This window comes from Lepidochelys kempii, chromosome 21, assembly GCF_965140265.1.
Source record: "Lepidochelys kempii isolate rLepKem1 chromosome 21, rLepKem1.hap2, whole genome shotgun sequence".
Lineage (NCBI taxonomy): Eukaryota > Metazoa > Chordata > Testudines > Cheloniidae > Lepidochelys > Lepidochelys kempii.
Window position 1 is genome coordinate 4,661,431 of NC_133276.1, and position 24,845 is coordinate 4,686,275.

Consider the following 24,845-nt stretch of genomic DNA (forward strand, 5'->3'; position numbering starts at 1 on the left):
ATCAGTTCCTCTGCCACGCTGCAATTGAAATCAGAGGAACTGGCATGTGTGCATTCAAGGGCAGAATTAGCCTCATACTTTAATCCCTTAAATACATGATTATTTTCAGGCCACCTTCAAATTCTGACCTGCAAAATCCTGCCATGCTTTAAATTATCTGCATGTTCTAATTACACCAGACAAGCAGCAACTTAAACACCGCAAACAGCAGTATATAAATTACACCGTTTTGCCATCCTCTGGCACACTGTGGTCCGTATTGTCCTTGGCCTGCTTTGTGGCAATGAACTTGAATTGTTGTAGAGGTGAGGGAGAGCCTGATTAGATGAAGCAGTTTCTAATGAGATTCCCTCTAATTACGGCTTCCGCCATTCTCCCGTCTCTTGGAAGAGTGGGTAAATTCACCATGATGACATAATAATAGAACAGAAAGCTAATTAACTGATCACAGGGAGCTCAGAGTGACTCTGCCAGCAATGATGCGTCACTTCAAATCTCATGGAAGGGCTAAGCAGGGCCCTGTGAATTCTGATCTCTGGCAGACTAGAGCATCAGCACCAATGCCAGGCCACTGGGATGTGGGGATGCCGGAGATAAAAGGCAGCTGAAAGTGCAATGAGCTCTTTCTGAGCAATGCTGGCTGTGTGACTATCGGGGGTGCCATTCCCAGCGTTTGAGAGGCGAGTGCAGGAAAGGAATGAAAAGAGGGCTCCTTTTCATGGAATCAAGTTGTCGCAACAACGGTTGGCAAAGAATTATTGCTCTTGCCCACCCCTCCCCAAACAGACCCTGCAAGTCCCCGCCAATAAAGAACGTATTCTCTGTTAAAATAGATCGAGTTGGAAGAGTGAGGAGATGTGGGAGGAAAGGGTTAAAAGGAAGATGGAAGAGACAGTGGGAGGCAAGGCGAGAACAGCAGTTTAGTCAAGTCGGCAAAGGTTCCAAACCAAACATAATCCAAATGATTTAAAGTCTTTTTTCAAGGGAGCTCTGTTGTGATTGGCACCAAGGGTCTCCCATTTTTGTCCTCTCCACTTTCCAAGTCAGAGTTGTCTTACCACTGCCAGTGCCATCTGTGGATAAATATAGGACTCGGTCTCCAGGGCTGTCAGTCTGGCACCTTTCATGCCAACACTAACTTCACAGTACACTTATGAACTACACAAGTGTTATTAGACCCGTCTCAGAAATGAACTAATCAAGACACAGAGATGGTAAGTGACTTGCCCAAGGTGTCAGAGTGAATCAGTAGCAGAGTTGAGAGACGAACTCAAGGTGTCCTGGCTCTCATTCCCCTGCTCTAACCACTAACTGATCCCTTTCTGTTGTTTAAGCATGTTGTTAAGCAGCCCACGTAGCAGTTCTTTGGGGCGCTTAGAGAAGCAGATGGTCTGGTCTGTCCAACCACCAGGCATCAGGTCCTGAGGTTCATTCCCTGTTCCACAAGGGGGACAGGAAAACAAAGCTGCAAAGAGAGTAGTGATATGTTCTAGTTCTGCCTGGCCCTTCTCAGGTTGAGACAGGCTGCTTTTCAAGGTCCATGTGTGCCACTGGGGGAAAAGAATTTGGCTTTTGAATAAGCATACAAATCTCACTTGGAAAACAGCCATCTGCTTTCACATGCCTGCAGAAGGCAGCAGGTTCACAGAAGGATGTGAGAGGCTGCTGCTTGGCACACAGAGTAATTTCAGGGAGTCTTACTTTCTCTTTGGATAGGCAGGAGGGGTCTCCTCTTGCATGGATCCCTCATTGCTCCTCTGTGATGTTAATGAATTCTCAGTGTCAAGAGTACCTGACTCCCTACAAGTTTCCACTTGGAAAGCACATTATTTGCTTCCTGTCCTAAATTGGTGGGCAGCATTGCTATTGGGCTATTAACAGCTGCCACATCCCACCCCAGAAACAGCTGCATTTGTGGTAGGAGTCGAGATTGCAGTGGATGTAGAGCCTTCCCTTGGAGGAGCGGCACTACGGAAACGTAAGAGGGTTCCCGTTCCTGTAGCACAGATGCTCTCTGGCTAACCGCTCTCCTGTTTCTCTTTTTCACAGGAGATCCATGAATGAGATTGTGTGTGTCTCTGCTCCGTCAGCACATGGCCTGGGCTCCATCCATGTCTCTGTGAGTGTGGACCGGGCGCAATTAGAGAGCACTCTGGAATTTGAATACATTGATGACCCCAGAGTGCAGCGCATCGAACCCGAGTGGAGCATAGCCAGGTAACAAGAGTCTCTTACAGCTTCTATCACATCTCCTTCCCCAGTGGGAGTGAATGCAGGGCACAGAAGCTAACTCACCAGATATAATAGAACTAGAGACGCGCAAGCTGGTTGGATTCTGTGGGAACTGGTCTAGGCCTTCACCCCGGACTCAAAGGGAGTGTTATTTAAGGGAGTCCATTCTTTTTCATTCCCTCTTCCCCATATGCCACCCAGAGGCAGGCAGTATTGAAGTACCAGGCAGGAGGCCTTTCCAACCAGGTTCTTGGTTCATTTGGAAGCAGGAAGTGTATAGAAGGACCACCCCACCCTCCCCCATACCCCCTCCCCACACACACACCCATGCAGTTGCCTGCCCATTCCTGCAGATTCCAACTGTTTGGATAAGTTTGCAAACATGGAGGTGATCCCCTAAGCCAAATTTACCCCATAATCTGAGCAAGCTGCGATCCAGTGTTCTAGTTGGGATCCATCTCTTGTGCTTACCTGCATTCAGATGTGCTCACTTACAGCAAAAAAAAAAAAAAACATAAAGGGGAGGAAACTTATCTTTTTCAAACCCGCACTGATTGCATTTTAGGCAGCTGTTGGCATTTGGTCCTTCATCTGACCTGCTTTGCCCTCCATCTATGTTAGGAATCATACTGGAAACTCTCATGCCATGGGATCCACACTAACTTTAAAAATTATTATGCTCCTTCCTGGTCCCCCACCTACTAGAAAACATGGTTCAGAGCTCAGAGTCCTAGAACCTGCTCCCCTGGGGAGAATACTTTTTGAATTCTCTTTGCTTGTTTGGCTGCCTTTGTCAACATCCAGCTGGTGTCAGGTGACCAGGGGTTAGTTCACCTGTGTAAATATTGAAGACGTTGCTATTAGGCCTTGATCCTGCAAGGAGCTGAACACCCTCCCCTCTCTTGAAAGTCACTGGGTGTTAGAGATGTTCAGCTTCAGGGTGAGGTCTAGAAGCTGCATCCTTGTATGGTGGCTGCAGAGGCTCAGAAAACCCTTTTTAAAGCACCTCAGGGTATGTCTACACTGCATTGTAAGTCCAGTGTTAGTAGTACTCAAGTTAGCAGACGCTGGGTTTGTTAACCTAGGGCTTGAGCATCTACACTCATTTGTAACCCCAGGTTAGGAACTGTTGAACCCTGGGTCCAAACCTGGGGCACCAGCATCTCCAGCTGCATTATGCGTGCCTGAGTCCAACCACCCATATCCAGACTTCCTAGTGCCTTCCCAAAGCGTGGATGCTCCAGCCCTTTGTGGCTCAGTGCAGGAAAACTTGACTGTCCACCAAACTTGACTGTCCAGAGGACAGAGAAAGTCAGCCTATGGGATATTTTTAGTGGACTCCCATAGCATGAGTTCAGTGGGCCTGCATCTACACTCCAAAGCAACAAGCTTGAACCCTGGGTTCCAGCTGGACTCAGGTTCAGACCCTCCATCCCCTTGGGGCCCAGGGACCCAGGGTCCAATCCTGGGTTAGCGCGATTTTGTGTGTAAATGGAAGGGGGGTTAGGCTTGAGCCTGAGTTTGAACCCTGGGTTTACATTGCAATGTAGACATGCCTTCAGTCTCATCTCTCAGGATATACCAGGTAAGGACAAAAGAGAACCTATTTGAATAGCATGTCTCCCATGCAGGGTCCTGAATCAGTCATTGCCAAACATCTACAACCTCCACATTTCCTGAGGTAGAGAATCAGGTCCTGAGTTATTAAACCAGTTGTAATTACCAAGGCAATTACAGCCGTCTCAATCTGTGCAGAGATTCTGGGAGAGCAAATAAAGCCCCAAGATCACTCCCATCTGCTGACAAAGTGCACAATTGCTCATTAAAGTCTCCTTCTTGTAGCTCTGGAGAGTCTGGAATGAAACAAAAAACAGCAGCAACCAAAAAAAAAAAAAAAAGCTGATGCTAATCGAAATGCACCATTTATCCAAGATTCACTGCTAGGGACAGAATGGCAGGTGCTGCAGCATCACTCTGACGTGTGGAGTCTTAAAAAGCGAGGCCAAAATTATCCCTGCTGTAACTCCATGAATCTGCACAAAGGATGAAACAGGCCCATTAATTTCACATTCAGTAATTTTTTTTAAAAATTGCCAGTGGGAGAAATAAGTGTCTCCTCTGAGAAAAGACCAAGGCAGGTTAAAAGTGATGTCCTCCCTGCAGCCTGAAATCAAGGGTGAGTTGGTGTCTTGAGTGAGAGGGGTTTTGTGGGCTCATATGAATCACTGGTAGAGATGCTAAGAGACATAGCTGGTATTTCCTTTAGAAAGGTAGGGGTGGTGGGCTACTGAAGATGCTGTCCAGCAAATAAAGCAAAAGCAAAGAATAAAAGATCCCATGGTGCTTTTTTCAAACGTTTGGAGGCATTCACACCAGAATCGTGGCCATATTCTAACATGGCTCATTACATTCTGCTTCCCTACATTCCCATGTGGCTAACCAGACAGGTTATTTGTCATCCTTGTCCTGCCAAACCTCTGCTACATGTGGTGGGTGGTGTCTGTGCTGTGCCCGACCTGCGATCTGGAGGCTGGAGAAATAACCATCCCTTCATAGCCCATACCATTCATCATGCAGCACCCTGTTACTTGAAAGACTCACTATATAAATCGTTAAACACTGTGAATAATCTATTGTCCTTATTTATTTGGTCCCGATTGTTTATTTTTTCATCCTGCTGCTTTTGTTTGTGCCGAGCCTTTAAAGTGTTATGTAGGAGGTGACTCTCCGCTGGGGGACAACCGAGACCAGAAAATCCAATTAACTTGAGAGACATCCCTCCCCAGAGACTCCGCAATAGTGTATTAATCCACGGTGTCACCTAGTTCCTGTCGAGTCCACAGAAAACCTCTTTCTGAGATCAACAAGCCTCTGTGTTGCTGGAGCACAGTCGCTAGACGCGGCTGCAGCTCTCCCTGCCAAACTCCATTAACGTGGTGTTCACTGCTTCTCTATAGCGGACACACGCCGCTGACCGTCACAGGGTCCGACCTGGATGTGATTCAGGAGCCAAGGATCCGTGTGAAGTACAATGGCAAGGAGTCTGTCAATGTAAGTAGATGTCATCGAAGTGCAGCTGGCTTCCCCCTGAGCCCTGTTGAGATAAGCAGGCCCACCTTTACCTGTTGAAAGCAGTGAGGTGTTAATAGGCTGGACAGCGGCACAGGTGCATTCTGCCTAAACCAGTCAGGCCTGCTCAGCAGTCCAGGTGTTTCCTGTTCTGACACACTCTGTGGCACAGCTGCTGCATCCCATTGGGAAGCACCTGGAGCGTGCGTGCGTTCGACGTTTTTATATAGCTTTTTGTGAATTCTTTTCAGAACCACCCAAAATTAATCAAATCCACCCTCCATTTTTGAGAAACACCATGTACACTGGCAGCACTATATAAATGCTTGGTAACAGGAAGACTCTTATTGGTTAACGCTCGTCAAATCTAATTTTCTAATTAAATATAAGCACCTCAAACTCAGAAAGGCCTCTTAGGTGTTTTCAAGCTTCTGCCATTTATAACTGTCCCAGCTGAATTGTTTGCTTGTTTTGTTTAACTGGATTTCTAAAAGGAGCTTTGATCAGAGATTGAGATACTATATACCGGGGCATCTGAGTGATGAACTCATTTGCACAGGGAAGGTAGAAATGCCTGAGACAGCGCACTGTAAAGCAAAAGTGCCGATGAAGCCTTTGTCCCAGTGCTGCTGTAATAAAGAGAGTGGGCAGGACAAGTTATTAATTGATATGGCCTTTCGCCTGTCATTAAGGGAGGGAGACTGGGCTCAGATCAACTTTACCCTCCAGTGTTTGTTGTGTTTACCAGCTGGGGACCCCAGGTGCTAGCACTGATTTAACCTTTGAGCTGAGTTCCCCGTCTGGCAAGCAGGCTGGCTGAATGCATGAAACCCTGCATGCTGCCCCAGCCACACCCCCAGCGCGGACCCTGAGGCCCCTAGGCAGCCACTCCAGAAGAGAGGAAACTGTCTTTCATGGCCGGGCTTGGATTCTTTTGCACCTGACTACTTACTCCCTAGGTCAGCAAAGGGCCTGGGAGTTCTGCAGTGGGTGACTTCAGCCCCATGCTACTGAGTGGCCCTATGAGGAGCAAGGTGGATCGGCTCCAAATGGGCGTTGTTGGTGAGACTGCTGAGGAGGAGTTAGTATTTCAAGCCGCGGAGGCCCATAGTGACGGGAAGCAGCAGGGAGTCGGGAATCGTTGAGGCGCATGGCGCTTGTGTCATTGTGAGGCCCAGCTGTATATCATCCGGTACACACACAAACCAACAGCAGGGGAGGGCACTGAGTATACAGAGTGAGGTTGACACACGGACAATGAGAAATGACTTCTGCAGTGACCCAGGGGTGGCTGTACGGTACAGGGACTGCCCAGGGCCAGCACAGAACTGCCAGGAAGTCTCAGAAGCTAGACATGGAAGAGCCCTATTAGGTCATCTCCTCAAGGTCAATGTCTAATCCCTCCCCTGGGCCTTGCAAATTCATTTTCTTTTTGAAATGGCCCTTGGTTTTTCCATGCTCTCAGGATCCCCATACCCTAGCCTGAGAGCCCTTCTTCCTCCCAGCAGCCATGGGGGCTCACCCGGACTCATCTCCACAGGCATGCTTCAGTGGAGAGACAGAACAGATATCAATTCCTGGCTGTTCTGCAGAGGCTTACTTTGCCTTGCTCCTTTTGTGCAGGCCCACAGCTAGGTTTGGAATGAGAAATTGCCAGCTTGGGGTTTGTTGTTTTTTAGTAGAACCTCTGTATCTGTCGTGCCATAAATACAGCTCCTATCATAGCAGCTCTGGGCCCAGCAAGCACACGTGGTGGGGGGGGGGGTTTGCTGGAGGGGGAGAACCCGCCACTGAACAAAAAGCTTTCAAGCTGCTTTTTCCCTCTTGCTGCAATGATCAAGTCATGAGATAAGTTGAGAGGCTGCTTCCCTGTTAAGATGCCTTCCATCGTATGAAATGAAAGAGTTACATTCCAGTCACATGGGCTGGTTCAAGGGGAAAAGACTGCTGGGAACAAAGGAAGGCAGGGAGCTGCACCATGCAGGTCACGCCAACCAGATGTTCAAGAACAACGAGGTTTGCTGGACGTCGGGTGCTCGTACCACTGCAGTAGGTGTCACTAACAGCACTTGCTTTTAGTGGCTACATTGGTCCCAGTTTTGCAGCATGACAGAGAAATGCACATGTGGCCCCTGTGCCTGCAAAGCCCCAGATTGTTGCGTGCGGAAGGGAGCTGGTGTGCAGAAAGTAAGGTACCCCTTTCGTGGGCTGGACTGTGGCTCTTTAGGGACTTGTGTGCATGGGGCTGTGTGTGTTTCCTCATCCTTGTTGTTATGCCTCCCTCCTAGTTAGCTCTAACTGAGCCCCTTATTTAAACCATTTGTCCCACACTTCATAAACCACCATGGAAAGTTAAAAAGTCAATAAATAGAACTATGTTTTTCCCTTTGGGCCCAGACTGCGTAAATTGCATTCTCCCCAGGCGCACTCAGCAGAACAGCTGGCAGCATACCCAGGCCCCTGCACGGGTGCCAAGTGCACAGTGCTGCTCTTTAGCTAGACCCTTTCATTCCCTTCTTTTGCCCTAAAAACTGGTCAAACCTCCACCCTTCAGCCTGCTGCACACAGAAGCACATTGGTATCTGGCTGAGCTGCTGATGCCCTTTATCCTCTCTTGACCTCCCTGAGAGCAAATTGAGCTGAGCTTTCATCCCTAAGAACTTGCAAGGGAAAGCACAGATAGAGCTCTTACTTTGCTTCTGCAAAGTTCTAGTCCCAGGCTGTCACACTTGCAGATGTCTGTTTTTCTAGTTCTCTGGCTGAACTGAAAAAGTTGAAAATATTTTGTTTTGGGTTGAACAAAACATTTCTGCATTTTTCAGCAGCTGGAAATTTTGTCCAAATAATGTCACCCAGCCCTGGTGACAGCCTTTGTGCTGCTATGACGTTAATTAGTGATGGTTATCATTTATCTTGTCCTGTTTTATCTGTTTGAGCTGTTGTGCATTTGGATGTTTTATGAGCTTGAATGATGTTATGTGAGGCGCCCAGAATGCTGTAAAAATCCAGTTTATTATTATTATTTAATGACTTTCAAGAGCCATTCTGCATGGAAACAGTTTTGCTTTCACTCAGAAGCAAAATGACTTTTTAGATCTGCTCAGCACAGAGAAGCTTACGGGTCAGACTTGAGAGACTGATTTTAAGAAGGGAGGTGTTTCAGATTTTGTGGGAATAGTGGAAGGAATATCAGATGTAGGGAAGAGAACAGGCCCTTTTTGCTGAGGTGTTCTCTGAATGGTTCAGGAGTCTTTTGAATTCCACCATGTTGGGGAGGAAATGTGTCTCTGCTAAGATGATAGAAGTGGGGTTAGTGGAATTGGTATAAGACTAAGCAATAGAGCAGTGGTTCTCAATCTGTGAGAACCATTAAAAGAAACTGTACGTCCCCGAACTTGCACCTAAATCTCAAGATCCCTGTGAGGTGAGGAAGTATTCTCCCCATTTTACAGATGGAGAGCTGAGGCACAGCGTAGGTGAAGTGAATCTCTCAAGGACACACAGGGGTCTGCAGCAGAGCTGGGGACTGAATCTAGATCTCTTGAAAAAAGAAAAGGAGTACTTGTGGCACCTTAGAGACTAACAAATTTATCTGAGCATAAGCTTTCATGAGCTACAGCTCACTACAGAAGTGAGCTGTAGCTCATGAAAGCTTATGCTCAGATAAATTTGTTAGTCTCTAAGGTGCCACAAGTCCTCCTTTTCTTTTTGCGAATACAGACTAACACGGCTGCTACTCTAGATCTCTTGAGACTCCGTCCTGTGCTCTGTCCTTCCTGATGCTGCAGAAATAACACTTAATATTAATTTAGCACTTTCCACCCAAGGAAGCTGAGCTGAAGCGAACCCCGGGTTTGCAAGGATCTAGGTAGTGTCCATGCATGCTGTAATGAGATGTATGCTCACTTTAATATTCATCACCAACTGAACCTGAGAATACTCTTTCCGTGTTGCAAAAAGACTGAACTTGTTGAGTGCTACCCTGGGAAGGGTTAATTACTTAGCAGACCTGCCTTTTCCCTTCCCCCCATGCTCAGGTCTGAACTCTGCTTTTTTTTTTAATTATTATTATTATTATTATTACAAAGATAATTCTAAATACACAAATCTGAGTGGAATTAAATCTTCTGTTTGTGGAGGGACGCCAAATTAAACATCCCCTGAAGCTTTATAGGGCCTGGTTTCTAAATAAATTAGCAGAGAAAGCTATGCTCTGCCTCCAAACAAACTCTTCCCCCTACGGAAGCGGGGAGCAATAGGCATCCTCAGCCCAGAAGGAGTCGACCTTCATTATACCTAGAATCCTTCAGTATCCGTTGATTATTCTTCTGTCTCTTCGGTATTAAAAGATTGTCTCTGATCACAAATGTGTAGCCAAGACTAGACATTAATTATGGGTCCAGTTCAAAAGCATGTTTGGCAAATACAGTGCAGCAGAAGAGAAAAAAGTACTTAGCAATCTGGTTTGTGATTCTTTAGTTGTTTAAGCCATTTTCAGTTTGAAGCTCTATCTCTAGCTCCACTCTTGTGTCCTTGTGCTGGTTTAGAGGGGACACAAACTCTCCCAAAAACGAGACTATAATGATTCATGCTTAAGCAAATGATTCGGGCTAAATACCAATCCATCAGAATCTGCAGAGGGAATTTAGAGAGGCAGAATGCAATTAGCCAAGTCAGAATTTAGCTAGCGTACAAGGGTCCATGTAACATTAATGACCAGGAGAGATTAGAACCCTGTTTTTTGTATTACTCCTGTAACCCTCTCTAGTGCTGTGCTGGTAATTCAGTACTGATTTGGAAGGAAGACTGCAACATTCTGTAGAATCCACATAACTGCCTATAGCCTTTGGGCATTCCTTCCCTCTTCAGGTACTGGCACTCAATAGAGTGTGAGGACAAATAACATCACAGCCTCAGGTGCTATGGATGCAGACTATCTTTTTGGGTTTTAAGTTGCAGGGGTGCAACCTCTCCCTCAGCTTGCTCCTCCCAAAATCTTCTGGCTGGCTTTCAGCCCATAAGGGTAACGTTTATAGGCAAATATTTCAAATAAGGTTTCCTTCAGAAAATGCTGACATCCCCTTCACTGTATTATCTCAACCTGTCTGTGTGTATGTGTGTGTGCGCGATATGATTTGACTTCCATAAGCACCACTTTTGCCTCTTATTGTCTGTTTTTCCTGCTACAGCCCTTCATTTCCACCCACCCACGACATGTCAGTAACACCCACTCACACTCACTTATACAAGCGTTAGCTCCTCTGAATTTGGTCCTCAGTCCCTAACTCGTTGCACTGTAAAGTTTAAAAAGATACCAGGTGTTCACAGGCTCAGCATAAAGGCAAATTCTATTCTGCTCTCCTCTTTCCTACTTGCCAAGTTGCAGAGGAAGAGACATAAGATAGACAAATGCAGCTGAAACCCCTTTCACAGCTACTGAGTGCCATGCTTTTAAAAGCAATGACTGCAGCCAGATTCAGATCAGCACAAGAGAGAGTGCTTGCAAGAGGTTTTATTAACATCTTGCAACTGTGTGTGTGTGTGTGTGTTGCACTGATGAGCTTTGGTAACACGTTCACATTATTTCCAGTGTGTTAGAACTATGGTCCTTCCTGTGTAATACATACCCCTCTGTACCCTTTTCAGCTTCCCATATGCTGTCCCTCTAACCACATGTCTCTGGCCTGCCCTGGAAAGACCGGCTCTAAACTGAGAAGAAAATTCACCTCCCATATCCTCTGCAGAGGCCAGCAACTGTAATGGTAGCGTTTATGCTGTGGGTACCTGTCTCACTAGGAATAGCATTGCAGCTATTTCAGATAGAGGCCAGTAAACAAAACAAGTCTGCTGACAATGGCCGGTTTCAGCTGGGATAGATTTGGAGTCTTGTGTATCTTCCAGTCTGAAAGGGCCAAATTCAGCTCTGGTGTAAGGGTTTTAAAAGACAATTAGCAACTGTATAGTAGACAAAGCCTAAATGAGTGTAACTGCATGGAAGTCAGTTAATTTGCCACTGGATGTTATATCTGGGCAAAGATCAGACTGTAAAAGAGATTTCTCATTCGAAGTGTTAATCTTCCTCTCTTGTTTCCCTTTCCTGTCCAGGTCTGTAAGATTGTGAACACAACTACCCTGACTTGCTTAGCTCCACCTCTCACTCTTGAGTACCGACCTGGCTTGGATGCTGTTGAGCGACCGGACGAATTTGGCTTTCTCTTTAACAATGTGCAATCCCTGCTGATCTATAATGACACTAAGTTTATTTACTACCCAAACCCAACATTTGAGCTTCTGAGCCCTACTGGGGTTTTGGATCAGAAACCGGGATCGCCCATCATCCTCAAGGTACGCATGCCGGAGACATTAGTTCCAGTAGTTTGCACAGTCCAGCTGCTCTCTTTCGTTCAGAAAGCTGCGTACGCTGGAATGCAAAATGAGTGTCATGGGAAAGAGTGACATCTGAGCCCCAGGAACAGGGCTGTGGATCAAGTCCTTGTTACAGAGCTGCAATGCAAAACAGCTTGGCTACAGCCCATAACTGCTGGTCAGCTGGCAAACTCAGTGAGGAGAGGGGAAGGTTTGAAATATATAGGATCCCTGATATCACAGATTGACTCAGCCCTTCACCTTTCCCAAGCAGGTAAATGCATTTGCATCTGAAAGAACCTCAGAGTAGACCTTAAAAACTGCCAGCTCTGCATGAACATTAAAGACCCCTGCAGGACTTTTTGTGTGAGCAGGGGTTTGCTCTAGTGTTATAGAGCAAACTTTTCCTCCTTTTCCCTATTGTGTGGCACCCTCCAGATGTGGCACTGTTTATGTGGTGCTGCGTAAGCACCTTGGGTTGAAAAGTATTCTGGCAACATCAACTATTTCTTATTAAGTAGGGTGCTATTAGTTTATGACCTTCTAAGTGAAGAAGGAAGAGGAGGTAAAAACTCCTTACCTTATACAGTGTGGGGAAAATCCCTGAGCCCAAGGGAACTTTGTCTGGGTAATTCAGTTGCTCACATTCTTAGGCCTAGCCTACACTAGAAAAAGGTTTGTGATATGCTGTTTTGGCACACCCTCCTAGTGTAGACGCAGGAGTGCTTTTGCAGGTATAGCTTATACCATATCCCTGAATGAAATAAGCTACATGGGCAAAAGTACTTTTTTGCTGGTATAACTGTGTTTTCACTAGGGCTTTTTCCAGAATAGTAGTGTCGTAAAAAATCATGCCCCTACAGTACCACATAAAGTTTTATTAGCTTGAGACTCTCACAAATCTGAAGCCTCGTCTACATTTAAAAGTTTTGTTGCTTTAACTGTGCCAGCATAGTTAAAGTGGCGTGCAAAAACCCTCCCAAAAACCTAGTGTGGACACTGTTATACCAGTATATACGTGATTATATCTGTATAGCTTATTCTGGTTTAGTAAAGCAAAATAAGCCACACCATCTTACACTCGTATAACGGTGTCTACATTATAGCTTTTACTGGTTTAAAAAAAATCACATCTCTATCTGACATAGTTGTGCCAATTGAAAGTACCCAGTGGGCCTGAGACACAGCAGTACAACAGGCTTTGTCTGTGTCTACACTGGCACTTCCATCGTTAAAACTTTCGTTGCTCGGGGTGTGAAAAAACACACCCCTGAACGACAAAAGTTTTAGCGACGAAAAACACCGGTGTCAGCAGGAGCTGCGCTCCCAGCGATGAAGCTACCACCCCTCATTGGAGGTGGTTTTAATTTTGTTGCCAGGAGCGCTCTCTCCCGGCGATAAAGAGCAGCCACACACCTTACCGCACCGTTGTCAAGTGCACAGTGTAGACATAGCTTTAGAGATAGTAATACCCCTTGTAGGCCTGTCTTCTCCACCCTCCATTATTGGGACCCAGGGTGTAAATGATATAGAAATGTTCTGCCAACTGGAGAGAGAAGCCAGTAGAAATTGAAAAGGGGTGACACCAGGCTTTCCTTTCAAAGCACATGCAAGCTGTGACTGAGGATAAAAGGCAGATGGGTAATGGCCAAGGAACATGCTGAATCTTTATACAGTCTTCTCTACCTTTGTCAATAGGGCAAAAATCTGTGCCCACCAGCTTCCGGAGGAGCAAAGCTAAACTACACTGTCCTGATCGGAGATACCCCCTGTGCTGTCACTGTGTCTGAGACCCAACTGCTGTGTGAGCCCCCCAACCTCACCGGGCAGCACAAAGTTATGGTGAGGTCAAAACACCATCTGGCTACCTTATATATCTATGTATCTAATCTTTCCTTCCTTCCTTCCTTCTTTGTATGGCTCACTGAGGCAGCTGAGTGCCATTTCTCCTAGCGTTGTCAGGAATCAGATAGGTTTTACCTCCCTTTATGGCTGTTTAATAGGAAGTTAAGCATTGCTGTGGATTAGAAAGGAGGAAATCTCTATCCTCTCATTGGAGATGCCCTCCCACTATCCAGGCTTGTTAGAGATTCCAAGAAACTCAAGTATTTATGTCAGCAGGACATCAGTACCAGGTATCATATTCTTTCACCGTTCTTTATTTGTTGTTCATTCTATAAGGCATGAGTGAATTTCCTGTAACATTTGCAGGGGTCAAGAAGGAATTTTGCTTCTGTGGACAGCATGGTACAATTGGCCAGGTGTATTGGGGGACTTTTGGCTTTTCCTGAAGCATCAGAGATTGGCCACTGCTGAGTACTAAATTTGATGGGCTAGCATCTGATCCAGCATGGCAGCTCCTGTGTTTTCATTTACTGCAGCGTTAGGCAGTGTTACTCCTCTCTGATGCAGTTAGAGACCAAGTGGGCAGCTGCTGAAGTGTCTGGGTAGAGCTCAAATGAGGCTTTAATTGTGATTTATTTTTCTTCAAGTTCAGCAACCAAAACATATTTGAAATATCACAGTATAATTCACACGAGAGCTTCCCTGCTGATAGTTGCTTATATCTGAGACCTTGGCACATTCAAGAAAACCCTAACCCACTATAACCCCCAGTCTGTTTATACCACAGCTTTCATATATAGCCTCTTCTCTTTTCTCTTTTCTCTTCTCACCCAGCCCGCGTTCTTGGTTTTCCTTGAACTCCTTTGCCAGTGGAATTGTCACTCTGTCTCTAATGTCCGCAGTTTACAAAAGGGAGTTGAAAGCCTGTGAAATGAAAGTCAAATGGAGCCATCAGATAATAAGAACAAAGCCTGAGATAGTGAAAGGCTGAAGTATTTATCATGAACTGAAGCCATCTGTGTGTTTCAAATAGGCTGTGCCCTTTCTTTTTTGAAGACAGCCAGTGTTCATATGGTCTTAGTTGTAACTGAGACAGGCTGTTTACCATGTCTTCTGACAGCATCTTTGCAGACTGGGGAATGATCTCCCTAACCAATAAAGAAAGGGGCTTTGGGAGCAGAGAAAATCTATCCGCCATCTGAGCAGGAGGAGTGAGCACCAGTTATTCAGAGGCCACTGTTTCCTCTCCCTGGTTCTTCTCTCCTGCCAAGATAACCACAAGGGCAGAAATCACAGTGTCCCCAGCTTGGGTGAGTGAGCAGAACAGTATGGTCAGCAGCACTGCTGGGATTGGGTCACGAGTGAGCAGTAGTAGTTCTGGGGGTGAATCCAGTGTCCTTCGTGATGAGAGGTCAAAGCTATTATAGTAGCAGAAACCTCTCCACAATGACAGGTGAGGAACAAAGTCAATGTCTTACCAAGTGCACGATGAGTGACTGTAAGCTAGACATGGGAAATGGGAGAGAGAAAGCAAAGTCCAAACCCAGAGAGGAACAGCATAGCCTCCAGCATGACAGAGGAGAGATTGAAATGGAGAGACATTTTCTGCTCCAGCATCCAAAACATTAGGGAGTAAATGAGAAGAGATTTCTTCAGCTTATAAGCAAGGACCAGAGATTTTCCACCAGATACCAGTAAGGAACAACGTAACCCAGGGACAGAGATGTTGGAGAAAGCACCAGCCTGCTTTCGCAGCACTTGTACGTCTTGTCATGCAGCAGCTGAAACTGACCAAACAAGAAGAAAAGGAGTACTTGTGGCACCTTAGAGACTAACAAATTTATTTGAGCATAAGCTTTCATGAGCTACAGCTCACTTCATCCACTGAATGCATCCAATGAAGTGAGCTGTAGCTCACAAAAGCTTATGCTCATATAAATTTGTTAGTCTCTATGGTGCCACAAGTCCTCCTGTTCTTTTTGCGAATACAGACTAACACGGCTGTTACTCTGAAACCTGACCAAACAAGACAGCTCCTGGGGCAGCAGGAAGAAACTGGGTGCCAGCACACTGTGGTGAAGGGAGTTACAGAGAGAGCACATGCTAGAATAGATGGGGAGAGCCCAATGTCTCTGAAATGGGAAGTCAGACTAAGTGACACAGGAATTTAGGAAGGGGGACCCAGTGTTTCTCAGGAGAGCTCATTGTTAATGGAGAGTATCAAATGCATGGGAAGCACACTGGCTTTGCCTGAAAGGGGTGGAGATACTCTCAAGGCTGATCAGTTCTTCACCCAAATACCACCTCCAGCAGGTGTAACTGCCCTCCCTCCCCTCATCTGGTCACAGCAGGCAAAGCCCGCTGGCTGAGCCCCCCTGTGTTTTGCTTGGCTAGGTGCACGTGGGCGGCATCGTCTTCTCCCCTGGCTCGGTGAATGTGATCTCGGACAGCCTGCTGACCTTGCCCGCCATTGTCAGCATTGCGGCGGGAGGCAGCCTGCTTCTCATCATTGTCATCATCGTCCTCATCGCTTACAAGCGCAAGTCCCGGGAGAACGACCTCACCCTCAAGAGGCTCCAGATGCAGATGGACAACCTGGAGTCTCGGGTGGCCCTGGAATGCAAGGAGGGTCAGTACCCCGTTGTTGTTGTGTTCAGGACAGGGCAAAGGGGAATGGGCTTTGACATGACTGCGTTCGCCGAAGCCAGCGTACGTGGGGCGGTGCCAATTAGCAGAAGTTACAGGGAGACCAAAGCTGCAGCTCCAAATACCAGGTAGGGGTCTCTGTTCTGAGAGTCTGCGTAACCTGCCCACGTCACCCAGGCATTTACAATGGCTGGCCCCTTGAACTGCCCAGAGCCATCTCTAAATCTCATAGACCTGGCAAGAAATGTTTTCCACTTCCTTACTGGGTAAATGTGACCTACCAATTGAAAATTCCCCCAGTGTCTGAACTGGAGAGGTTCTCACTCACTCCCGAGCTGGCGGCTCAGTTCTTTTCCTACTGGAAGAGTGTCCACTTTGCAATTGGCACCATCGCATCTGCAGAGGAGCTGTGGATGCTGAGCACCCCACTTAGATGGGAGCCCCTTTTTCCCCCACCCAAGGGGAGGGCTGAGGCAGCGATGGGAGAACTATAAATATCCTGGGGTCTGCCGGGCTATCAGAGCAGGACAGACTCAGGGAGGGCTTTCTGAACGGGTTGCTGTGTCAGCGTAGTTGGTTTCTTTAGAAATCAAGCCGGGCTTTCTAATGATTCCCTCAATCTGCCCACACAGGCAGGTGCCTGGATTTTACCATCTAAGGTCATGGAGGAGAAGCAAAAACATCCTCCTGGAAAGCAGTTCCCTTAGGAATCCTGGGTTTGTGACAAGTTCTGCCTGGATTCCTGATCCTCCCTCTCACAAGCCTCTGTTAAGGATGGAGCTATGTCCCTTCAGCTTATTGCAAAATGGTCTAATCTAGACCAGAGCCTCCCCCTTTGGGAATTCCAGGGCTTCACACAGTCACAGCACCGACAAATGACTAGAACAGGGTGACTTCTGAGGATTTCTAGGTGCTGTCATGTCAGAAAGAAATGCAGCTACAGCCCATGGCTTGTTTGTGTCAGTCAGGAACATATGCTTTGCTACTGCTCCGCCTCTCTCACTGGTAAATGCTAAATCCACTTCTTCTCCTTTTATCCATTTCAACTAACTTGCAGGAACATTTAGAAATGGCACATTCACTCACCAAAATGCCTGGACATGCGTTCGCACATAGGCCTGGTCTGACCTACAGGATTTCAGTGGGAAATTCCCACAAGATCAGCTGCCTCAGTGTTAAGGAGCCCTCGAATAGTGAAGGTGTGAGCATTTTTGGCTCCGAGCTAGTTAAACGGCACAGTGGTAAAACCTGCGGAAGTCCCCAGAGCCTTGTCTCCACTACGGCCTCCCCAGCTTCAAGGCAGTTGAACCAGTGGGAGCACCAGTGGTTATGTTTTGTTCAAATCCCCTAGTGTAGACAGGGTTATAGTTAAACACACAGGCAGAGTCCTGCACAGACACGTGAACACACACACAGTCACACTCATACACACAGATAGACACCACACACTTTCTGTATCGTGGCATTGTAGCTCTGAATTTTCTACAGCCCTTAAGTGAGCTCTGTTCTTTGGTGAGTTCATGTTATATGCAGATTTCTCTACCTCTCCTCTTTCCTGCTCAGCATAGCTAATCGTCTTCTCCTCTACATGTTGGCAGATACGTTATATTTAAAAAAAAATCACCATGGTGAAAAACTGTAGACAGACAATCAGTTTATGAATTGACCCCTTTTCCTGAGAAGCTTCTTATGGCCTAGCAGAGTTTTCCTCTCATTGAGCTCCATTGATTTGATGCTAGCTCTAGTACCTAGTCTCAGGTCTAGTTTCCCTGGTAACCAGCTCCTGTTTACCCCATGTTGCTTGAACTGGTTTGAATCAAAGGCCTTCTGAGCCTGTTCATAGCTTCAGAGCAAAGGTTAGGTCAGTGTCTCCCACATGGGTTCAGAGAGCAGGAGAGTCTCTGCACCTTCGAGGCAAGGACGTATGCCCCCACAACTAGGGAAGGCCATAACAGGTGTATGGGATGCAGACACAGCCTAGTCTGCAGAGAATAGGATTAAAGCTTGATTCTGCTTAAGTGACACATCGAGATTGCATTGTGGAAACTGCTCAAGCTCCAGGGTGCCTGGTCAATGTGTCTCATTCTCTAATGGCCTCTTGCTGAAGGAGTTTCTTATAGGCATAAGGGGACTCTGACCACATAGGAGTTGTATGGTTCTGACGAGGAATGAGACAGAACTAGAAAGTGGAATAATCCTGTGCCTCTCCTGGCGCACAAAGAGAGAAAAGAGCCCACACTGCACCTGCTGGAAGCCTGTCCCTGGGAGCCCAGCATGGCATCCTAGATACCAAGGAGAAAATGGGCTGGAAGCGTAGCGCAGAGAGGTGCAAACACCGCAGGGCTGCTCTCCTGTGCTCAGGCATTGCCTGCCAACCTGCTGTCAAAGGTTACATTCTGGGAGATGGTAGAGGTAGGAGGTGAGTGCATTGGGCAGGTACTGCATTGCGGGGCTGTGTCAGGGATGTGCATGTTTACATGGGGTGAAAGGTAGGGATAGAAGCTAATTTGTACATGGGGTGGCTGTGAATCAGTGTATACACATTCAGAGGCCTGTGTTGAGGGCGTAGGGATCTGTGCATTTGTAAATGGTATGTGTGTAGGTTCAGAGGAAGTGGGAGTCTGCACATTTTGCAGAGGAGAGTGAGCAATTATGGTGGGGGGTGCATATGAGAGGATTCATGCAGGTACCAAGGGGACAGGAGGGGGCATGTGGGTATGATCCAGGTTGTCTTCTATGCAGCATGCTCTGCATCAAAGAGATTGAGGAGTTCAGACAAATAACCTCTCTAGATAAAAATCTCAGTTAGTAATCACATTTCTCTCTTGACAGCATAACTGTGGGTGAAAAAATAAACTCTTCCCAGCAATGGCCATTGAGCTAGCAAGAGCAGACCTTTGGGATAGAAAGAATCTCCTTCTCGATTTGCTTTTGAGAAACCTTGTACTTGTTTTAACTCGTTGAAATTGTCACTTACAAATTTCAAAGTGTAGGAATCTAGACCCTAGCAACAAGGCAGGCTGGGCTTGGTGTCCCAACAGGGATACAAAGATGGAACTTAAATGATGCCTGCTGGAAGCCAAGTGGCAGCATGCTAACCTGGGGCTGACTTCCGACAGAAAAAAAAAACATTCTGGGAAGGTTTGCTGTTATGCATCATAGAAAAGATGTTTTATCTAGTTTGAAGGAAGCTTGGTGGATCAAGGGGAAAAAATAAAAATAAACAAAAGGCAGCAAATTTCAGAGCATGATCTATATTCATGTTCTTGACATTTGCATCAGGACACACAGCCAAACAAAATATGAGGCCCTTGCAAGCAAGGCAAAGAATGACATGCATGTAGGACAGACATATGGACTCATGGCTGAGGAGAGCCTACCTGGAGTCCTAGAAACTATGGATGGAAGCATAAGTCCATCAAATGTAGTACTCCATCCAGCATCCTATGTTTCACCTCACCTCTACCCCCCACCACACAGACCTCCATAATATCTATGTCTATGCTGTACCATACATGGACAGATAAATACCTTCCTGACCCCTGCAGCCTGCATTTTAGGCCCTGAAGCATGATATTAGGTTAGTGGTGTTACTTGTAGAAAAGAGAAAGAAAGGGAGAATGTAGTAGGCACAACAACTTAAAAATAGTATCCTTATTTCTAGCTGGAGCCTTTCAGGGTATTTTAGGTGCTTATACACAAGGTGTGAACTGCATACAAATTAGCAAACATCTTTTTTCTCCACATCTGTTCTTTGCACTGTGTTTGCAGGTACTTGTGCACACTCACACTCCCTCTCTCTGCTGCTGCTGTGAAAGTGTCTCCCAGCCATGACAGCACATCTGAGTGACACAGTGAGGTCCTACAGTGACCAAGCTTCCCAATATGGCCCATTTGCTGTCCGGGATTTGTCTGCCAGGAAGGCAGACTGCTGGCTGTTCCCCAAGCCCCTGTTGTTTAGACTCAGTTCCCCTTGGTCCCCTTTGATTGCATTTCTTTTTCTCTCTCCTCCTGGCCTTCCCCTCCCCACCCCAATAGCTTTTGCGGAGCTGCAGACAGACATCAATGAATTAACCAGCGACCTGGATCGCTCCGGGATCCCATACCTTGATTATCGGACATATGCCATGAGGGTCCTTTTCCCTGGCATCGAGGACCACCCCGTCCTGCGTGAGTTGGAGGTAATGAAATGGCTGGGTGCATACTCTCCCTCTCTCTGCTGCTCCTAGTGCTTACATAGCTTCTGGGACTATTTTCCTGGTCCCGTCTGGGAAGCTAGATTGAAACTCATGGAGCTGTGAAGCACCTTCCCATCTCCCTCGTTGAATCTTATTAGAAGTGCTAGGGTAAGTGAAATAAGCACAGAGTTCATTTTAACAAATGACTCGGCATTTTGTCTCTTTAACACACGGCTTGCTTCCTCTTGCTCTCTTCTGGGGCTGGGGCTGGTTTTTGTTTTTTTTATTATTTTCATCACTAAAGCACCACCATAGAGTTTGCAAGCCCAGCAGCAAACTGGCAGCCTTCCTTATCAGTGTCTTTTTAAAGTCTCTATTAATCCCTTTTTTGTGGAGAGAAAAGCAAAGGGTATCGAGCTACGCTGTGCTCCTGATTTATTGCCGTGCTCCTGCAAGGGATAAGCTTTTCACCTTGGGATGACCTGGCCCAGGATTTGCTGTAGGTTGGCAGTTTTCATTTTCCCCCGCAATTTTTTTTAGATAAGCCATTCATTCAAATTTCAGTGTCAATGCTAACTTTAGTCCTCACCGCCTTGTGCTGTGTTCCCATCAGAGTCCTGCAAACAACACTGGATTGGGGTGAGTTAGTACCTCGATGGGAGATCTTCAAAGCAAACACTGGTGCTTCAGGAAGTAATACCAATTATCATGTAGCACTCTTCCCTTTGAGTTGGTGTTGACCTGGTGCCCCACCATGGCATCAGAAGGCCCTGGAGGTATTGGGCTAGTTCTCAGCTCTTGTAAATTGTCATAGTTGCAGTGAGGTCCATAGATCTATGCCGATTGACACCAGCTGAGGACTCACTGTCTTTAGGATGAGATGTAAAAGAGAGGACCACTTCTGGTCATTCTATTTGCCCTGGTATTGTTGACATGAGCAGGTGTTGCTCCTGCTATCCTGGCCAGATTCCAGTAAGGGTAACTGTATTCTGCTTCCATAAATCCCCCCTTCAGGTTCCAGTTGAATGTGCTCTTGGTCAAACAGTGCTGTGTGCTATTGATCAATCACTGTATATCACTCTAGAGGTGGCTGCATTTCACTGGTGGATGAAGGGATTCCTGGGTATCATTTGTATTAAGTTATGCTTTGGGATCCTCTGACATGAAAGGCATTGTAGAAATATAAGAAATTATTATTATATTAATAAAAGAACTAATTAAAATTAATGAATTAGATTACAATTCTAACAGCAAACAGCTGGCCACAACTCAAGCACTAAACTCAGCCAGGCTGCAATTGAATCTGCTTCTCCCATTGCCAATCCCCAAAATTTTCCAGTCCCACATATGATGTGTATTATTTAAATTGTCAAGTAAGCTGATTTTCTAACAAATGTGGCCACTTGTTATTGGTTTCACTTATGAAAAATAGAACTGCAGGAGTGATAAATGTGTTGCCAATTACACAGTTGATTTAATTATATAATGTTCGTAGAACCAATATATAGGGCTCCAAGATGTTTAGTAAAGAATTGCTTAATGTAGTTTATCATTTTGACTCATAATGAATTACTTAAAACCGGGACTAGCTGAAAGCCTCAATTAATTTTTTACTGTTTCTCTATAATAAAGCAATAGTCTAAATTAGTAATTAATTTACTTATGAGAGTGTCACTTTTTTTTTTTTTGCTTTTTGCAGAACAAGTACAAAATGTATGTCACTTGTAGGTCTTTCAGCCTCAAAGCAGAGTAATTAGTGTTCAGCAAGTCTGATTCACAGCAATGGTGAAGACAACTAGAGCTAGGGATAGGGGCACTGTTTCTTTCAGTGGCTTGCTGAGATTGTTGTCCTCTGCTTACAGGTCCAAGGGAACGGGCAGCAGAATGTGGAGAAGGCCTTGAAGCTCTTTGCCCAGCTAATCAACAACAAGGTGTTTCTGCTGACATTCATCCGGACCCTGGAGCTTCAGCGTAGCTTCTCCATGCGTGACCGTGGCAATGTGGCTTCCCTGATCATGACGGGCCTCCAGGGAAAGCTGGAATACGCAACTGACGTGCTGAAGCAGCTACTCTCAGACCTGATTGAGAAGAACCTGGAGAATAAGAATCACCCCAAACTGCTCCTGCGTAGGTAAGATGAGTGGCAGAGGGAGGAAGCTGCAGGGACATGCCCAGATAAAGGAATCAACATCATGCAGTTGTTGTCCCCTCTCCACCCAGGGAAGAGCCTTGGCTGGGGCAGCCAACAAAAGCCACATGGCCACCAGTGGCTAAAACACACACACACTGGCAAGTAGCAAAGAAAAGTTGCATATAGCAGGATCTGGCAGTGGGTAGCAAGGAAACCCCAGTTCAGACAGACCCTCAAATTGCAGAACTCACCATGTGCAACTCCCATCATGCTTTTATTCATTGCTTTTCCTGCTTTCCTTGGCCTCTCAGATACTGAGGGGTTGCGGGGAGATCTAGGTTTGATCTTTCCATCTCGTTGCACTGGGAGCTCTGAGAAGGAGAGTGGCTCCAGCCTGGGTGACCCGGCTGACAGTAATAAGCAAGAGTGCGTGGTGGAGGTTCGGACAGATTGACAGTTAAAACGCATTACTCATCATTGGCAGGCTGACCCCTGACCTTCAGGGATATTAGCAATTTTACTCTACGTTTTCCAGATGTCAGTTTTTTATTCCCAGCCCAGCAGGTTCCTTTTTGTCTTTGGGTGTTTTGGGTGGGGTTGGTTTTCTCTAAATCAAGAATTTCCCCTTGCCCCCCCAAGCTCTCGGCCATGGAGGAAGCAACTGGAAGACAAAAAGGGACAGGACTGATGGGCTTTTCATCAGTGCCCTGTTCTGTTGTGCAGTAGGAAGGGAGGAATGAGTGGGGTCAAGGGGGACGCTGGGGGATTATGAGTGAAAGAGAGAGGTACGAGAGGTCATAGTTCTCTTGGATCAAGTTTAAGATGCTGTGCAGCCATCCATGAAAACATATGATAGAGTTAACCCTGTGTTACTAGAGACAGGGAAGGGAAACGGATGGACTCTTGGAGGCTTCCAATGGAGCACTGCATTTTTCTTTCTGCCACCAGCCCATGTAGCATGACTGAAACTTCACATGCGCCAACACCTCCACCCCTAGAGAGTCCTGCTTGACAAATGGGGTGTCCTGGAGCCCATGAAGTGGAGTGAGATGAGCCAGGACTGGAGGCCTCCTCTCACCATCATTGGATGAAGGCTGACAGCACCATCAGTCTCACTGGTGCCAGGTGACCCCTGAGGTTACACTGGTATCTCAATGTCAGAGCATTTCTCTTCCCCCTGCACCTCAGTCCATCTTCCAGCTGGGCTGGCAGGGGAAGCAGGTGCCAGATGGAGGAAACTGGGTTAAGGGTGAGAATAAAAACAAAGGGATTCCCTTGGGATTTGGAAATGGTGTGGGGGCGGGAGGGAGAGCAATCTGGGGCAATCTTGGCCAGTATCCTGCATCCCTAACTGATCTGAGTGTGTGAAGGCCCCACAGTCATTGAGACAAAAGCACACAATGTGTTTCTTAGAATGTTACATTGCTCTGTGTGTTTGATTCTGCTGCCAGTCCCGGCTCTTCTCCTGTTCAAGGCTATTTTAGTGCGGCGTTAGGGCAGACAGGCACACAGAGAGTTTGCTGTGGAGGCTCTTGCATCTCTGCCACATTTCTTCTGTAGAGTAGCGCCCTGTTTGTCCAAAAAGAGTGGGGGCAACATGGAATTAATTCAGGTAATTTGGGATTTGGAAAAGAAAGGGAAGCTTTTGATGTTACTCTAAGTGATGCACATCAGGAGACATCAGTTGAACCCAGAGGCACTAAATCTTAAAGGCAAACACTGCCCATGAGTAATACAAAGTGCAACAGTGGGCACCGCTCACCCGTCAGTATTCACTGGCCTGCAGTGTCTGATTTGGACAGTGGCATTTGTGGAATATCTTATTCTAAATATGGGGAATATGCCACTGAGCTCACTGGTCATATCACAGCCCACTGGCTATCACTTTTTTAGGGACACATACTGCACGAGAGTGAGTGTTACTGGAGACATAATGTGGCTGTTGTGCCTATAAAACACTGGCCATCCAGTTGCATGTTTGCATTTAATTATTGTTTCAGAGGTTGAAGCAGGGCCTAGGAGAGCGCTACTGCAGGGACCCCATTAGGCATGAACTCGTTTGAGCTGCTCTGTTCACTTTTCGAGTGCAGAGCTTTTCTAATCAGCCTGTGCCAGATCAAAGTGAAAGGGAAAAACCTAGGCATTCATGCCTTTTTTTTCCATTTTAAATGTGAGGGAATTGTATGGGGAAAAAGGTTCCAGAGTTATAAGCACCTGATTGTATCTCTTCACCTGTGTCTATAAATTGCTTCATTAGACTGCAAGCTCATCAGAGCAGGGACTTCCCTTCTTGCATGTTTGTACAGTACTGCACGCTTTTGAGCATCGGCCATGCCAGGTCCAGATGAGATGAGCATGGCATAAAAGTCTAGATGGAC

At 46.4% G+C, this 24,845-nt stretch overlaps 1 protein-coding gene across 2 annotated transcripts in view; it reads left to right on the forward strand.

Moving 5' to 3' along the window:
* The window catches only part of PLXNA2 (plexin A2), a 320,304-nt gene that overhangs the window by 261,160 nt on the left and 34,299 nt on the right, over nucleotides 1–24,845 (forward strand). For both annotated transcript variants that reach the window (XM_073319575.1, XM_073319576.1), the window contains 7 exons: nucleotides 2,050–2,217; nucleotides 5,190–5,283; nucleotides 11,407–11,646; nucleotides 13,366–13,509; nucleotides 15,907–16,141; nucleotides 20,197–20,339; nucleotides 22,199–22,467. In XM_073319575.1, coding sequence (XP_073175676.1) covers nucleotides 2,050–2,217; nucleotides 5,190–5,283; nucleotides 11,407–11,646; nucleotides 13,366–13,509; nucleotides 15,907–16,141; nucleotides 20,197–20,339; nucleotides 22,199–22,467 — 1,293 coding nt within the window. The remainder of the gene's footprint in view (nucleotides 1–2,049; nucleotides 2,218–5,189; nucleotides 5,284–11,406; nucleotides 11,647–13,365; nucleotides 13,510–15,906; nucleotides 16,142–20,196; nucleotides 20,340–22,198; nucleotides 22,468–24,845) is intronic.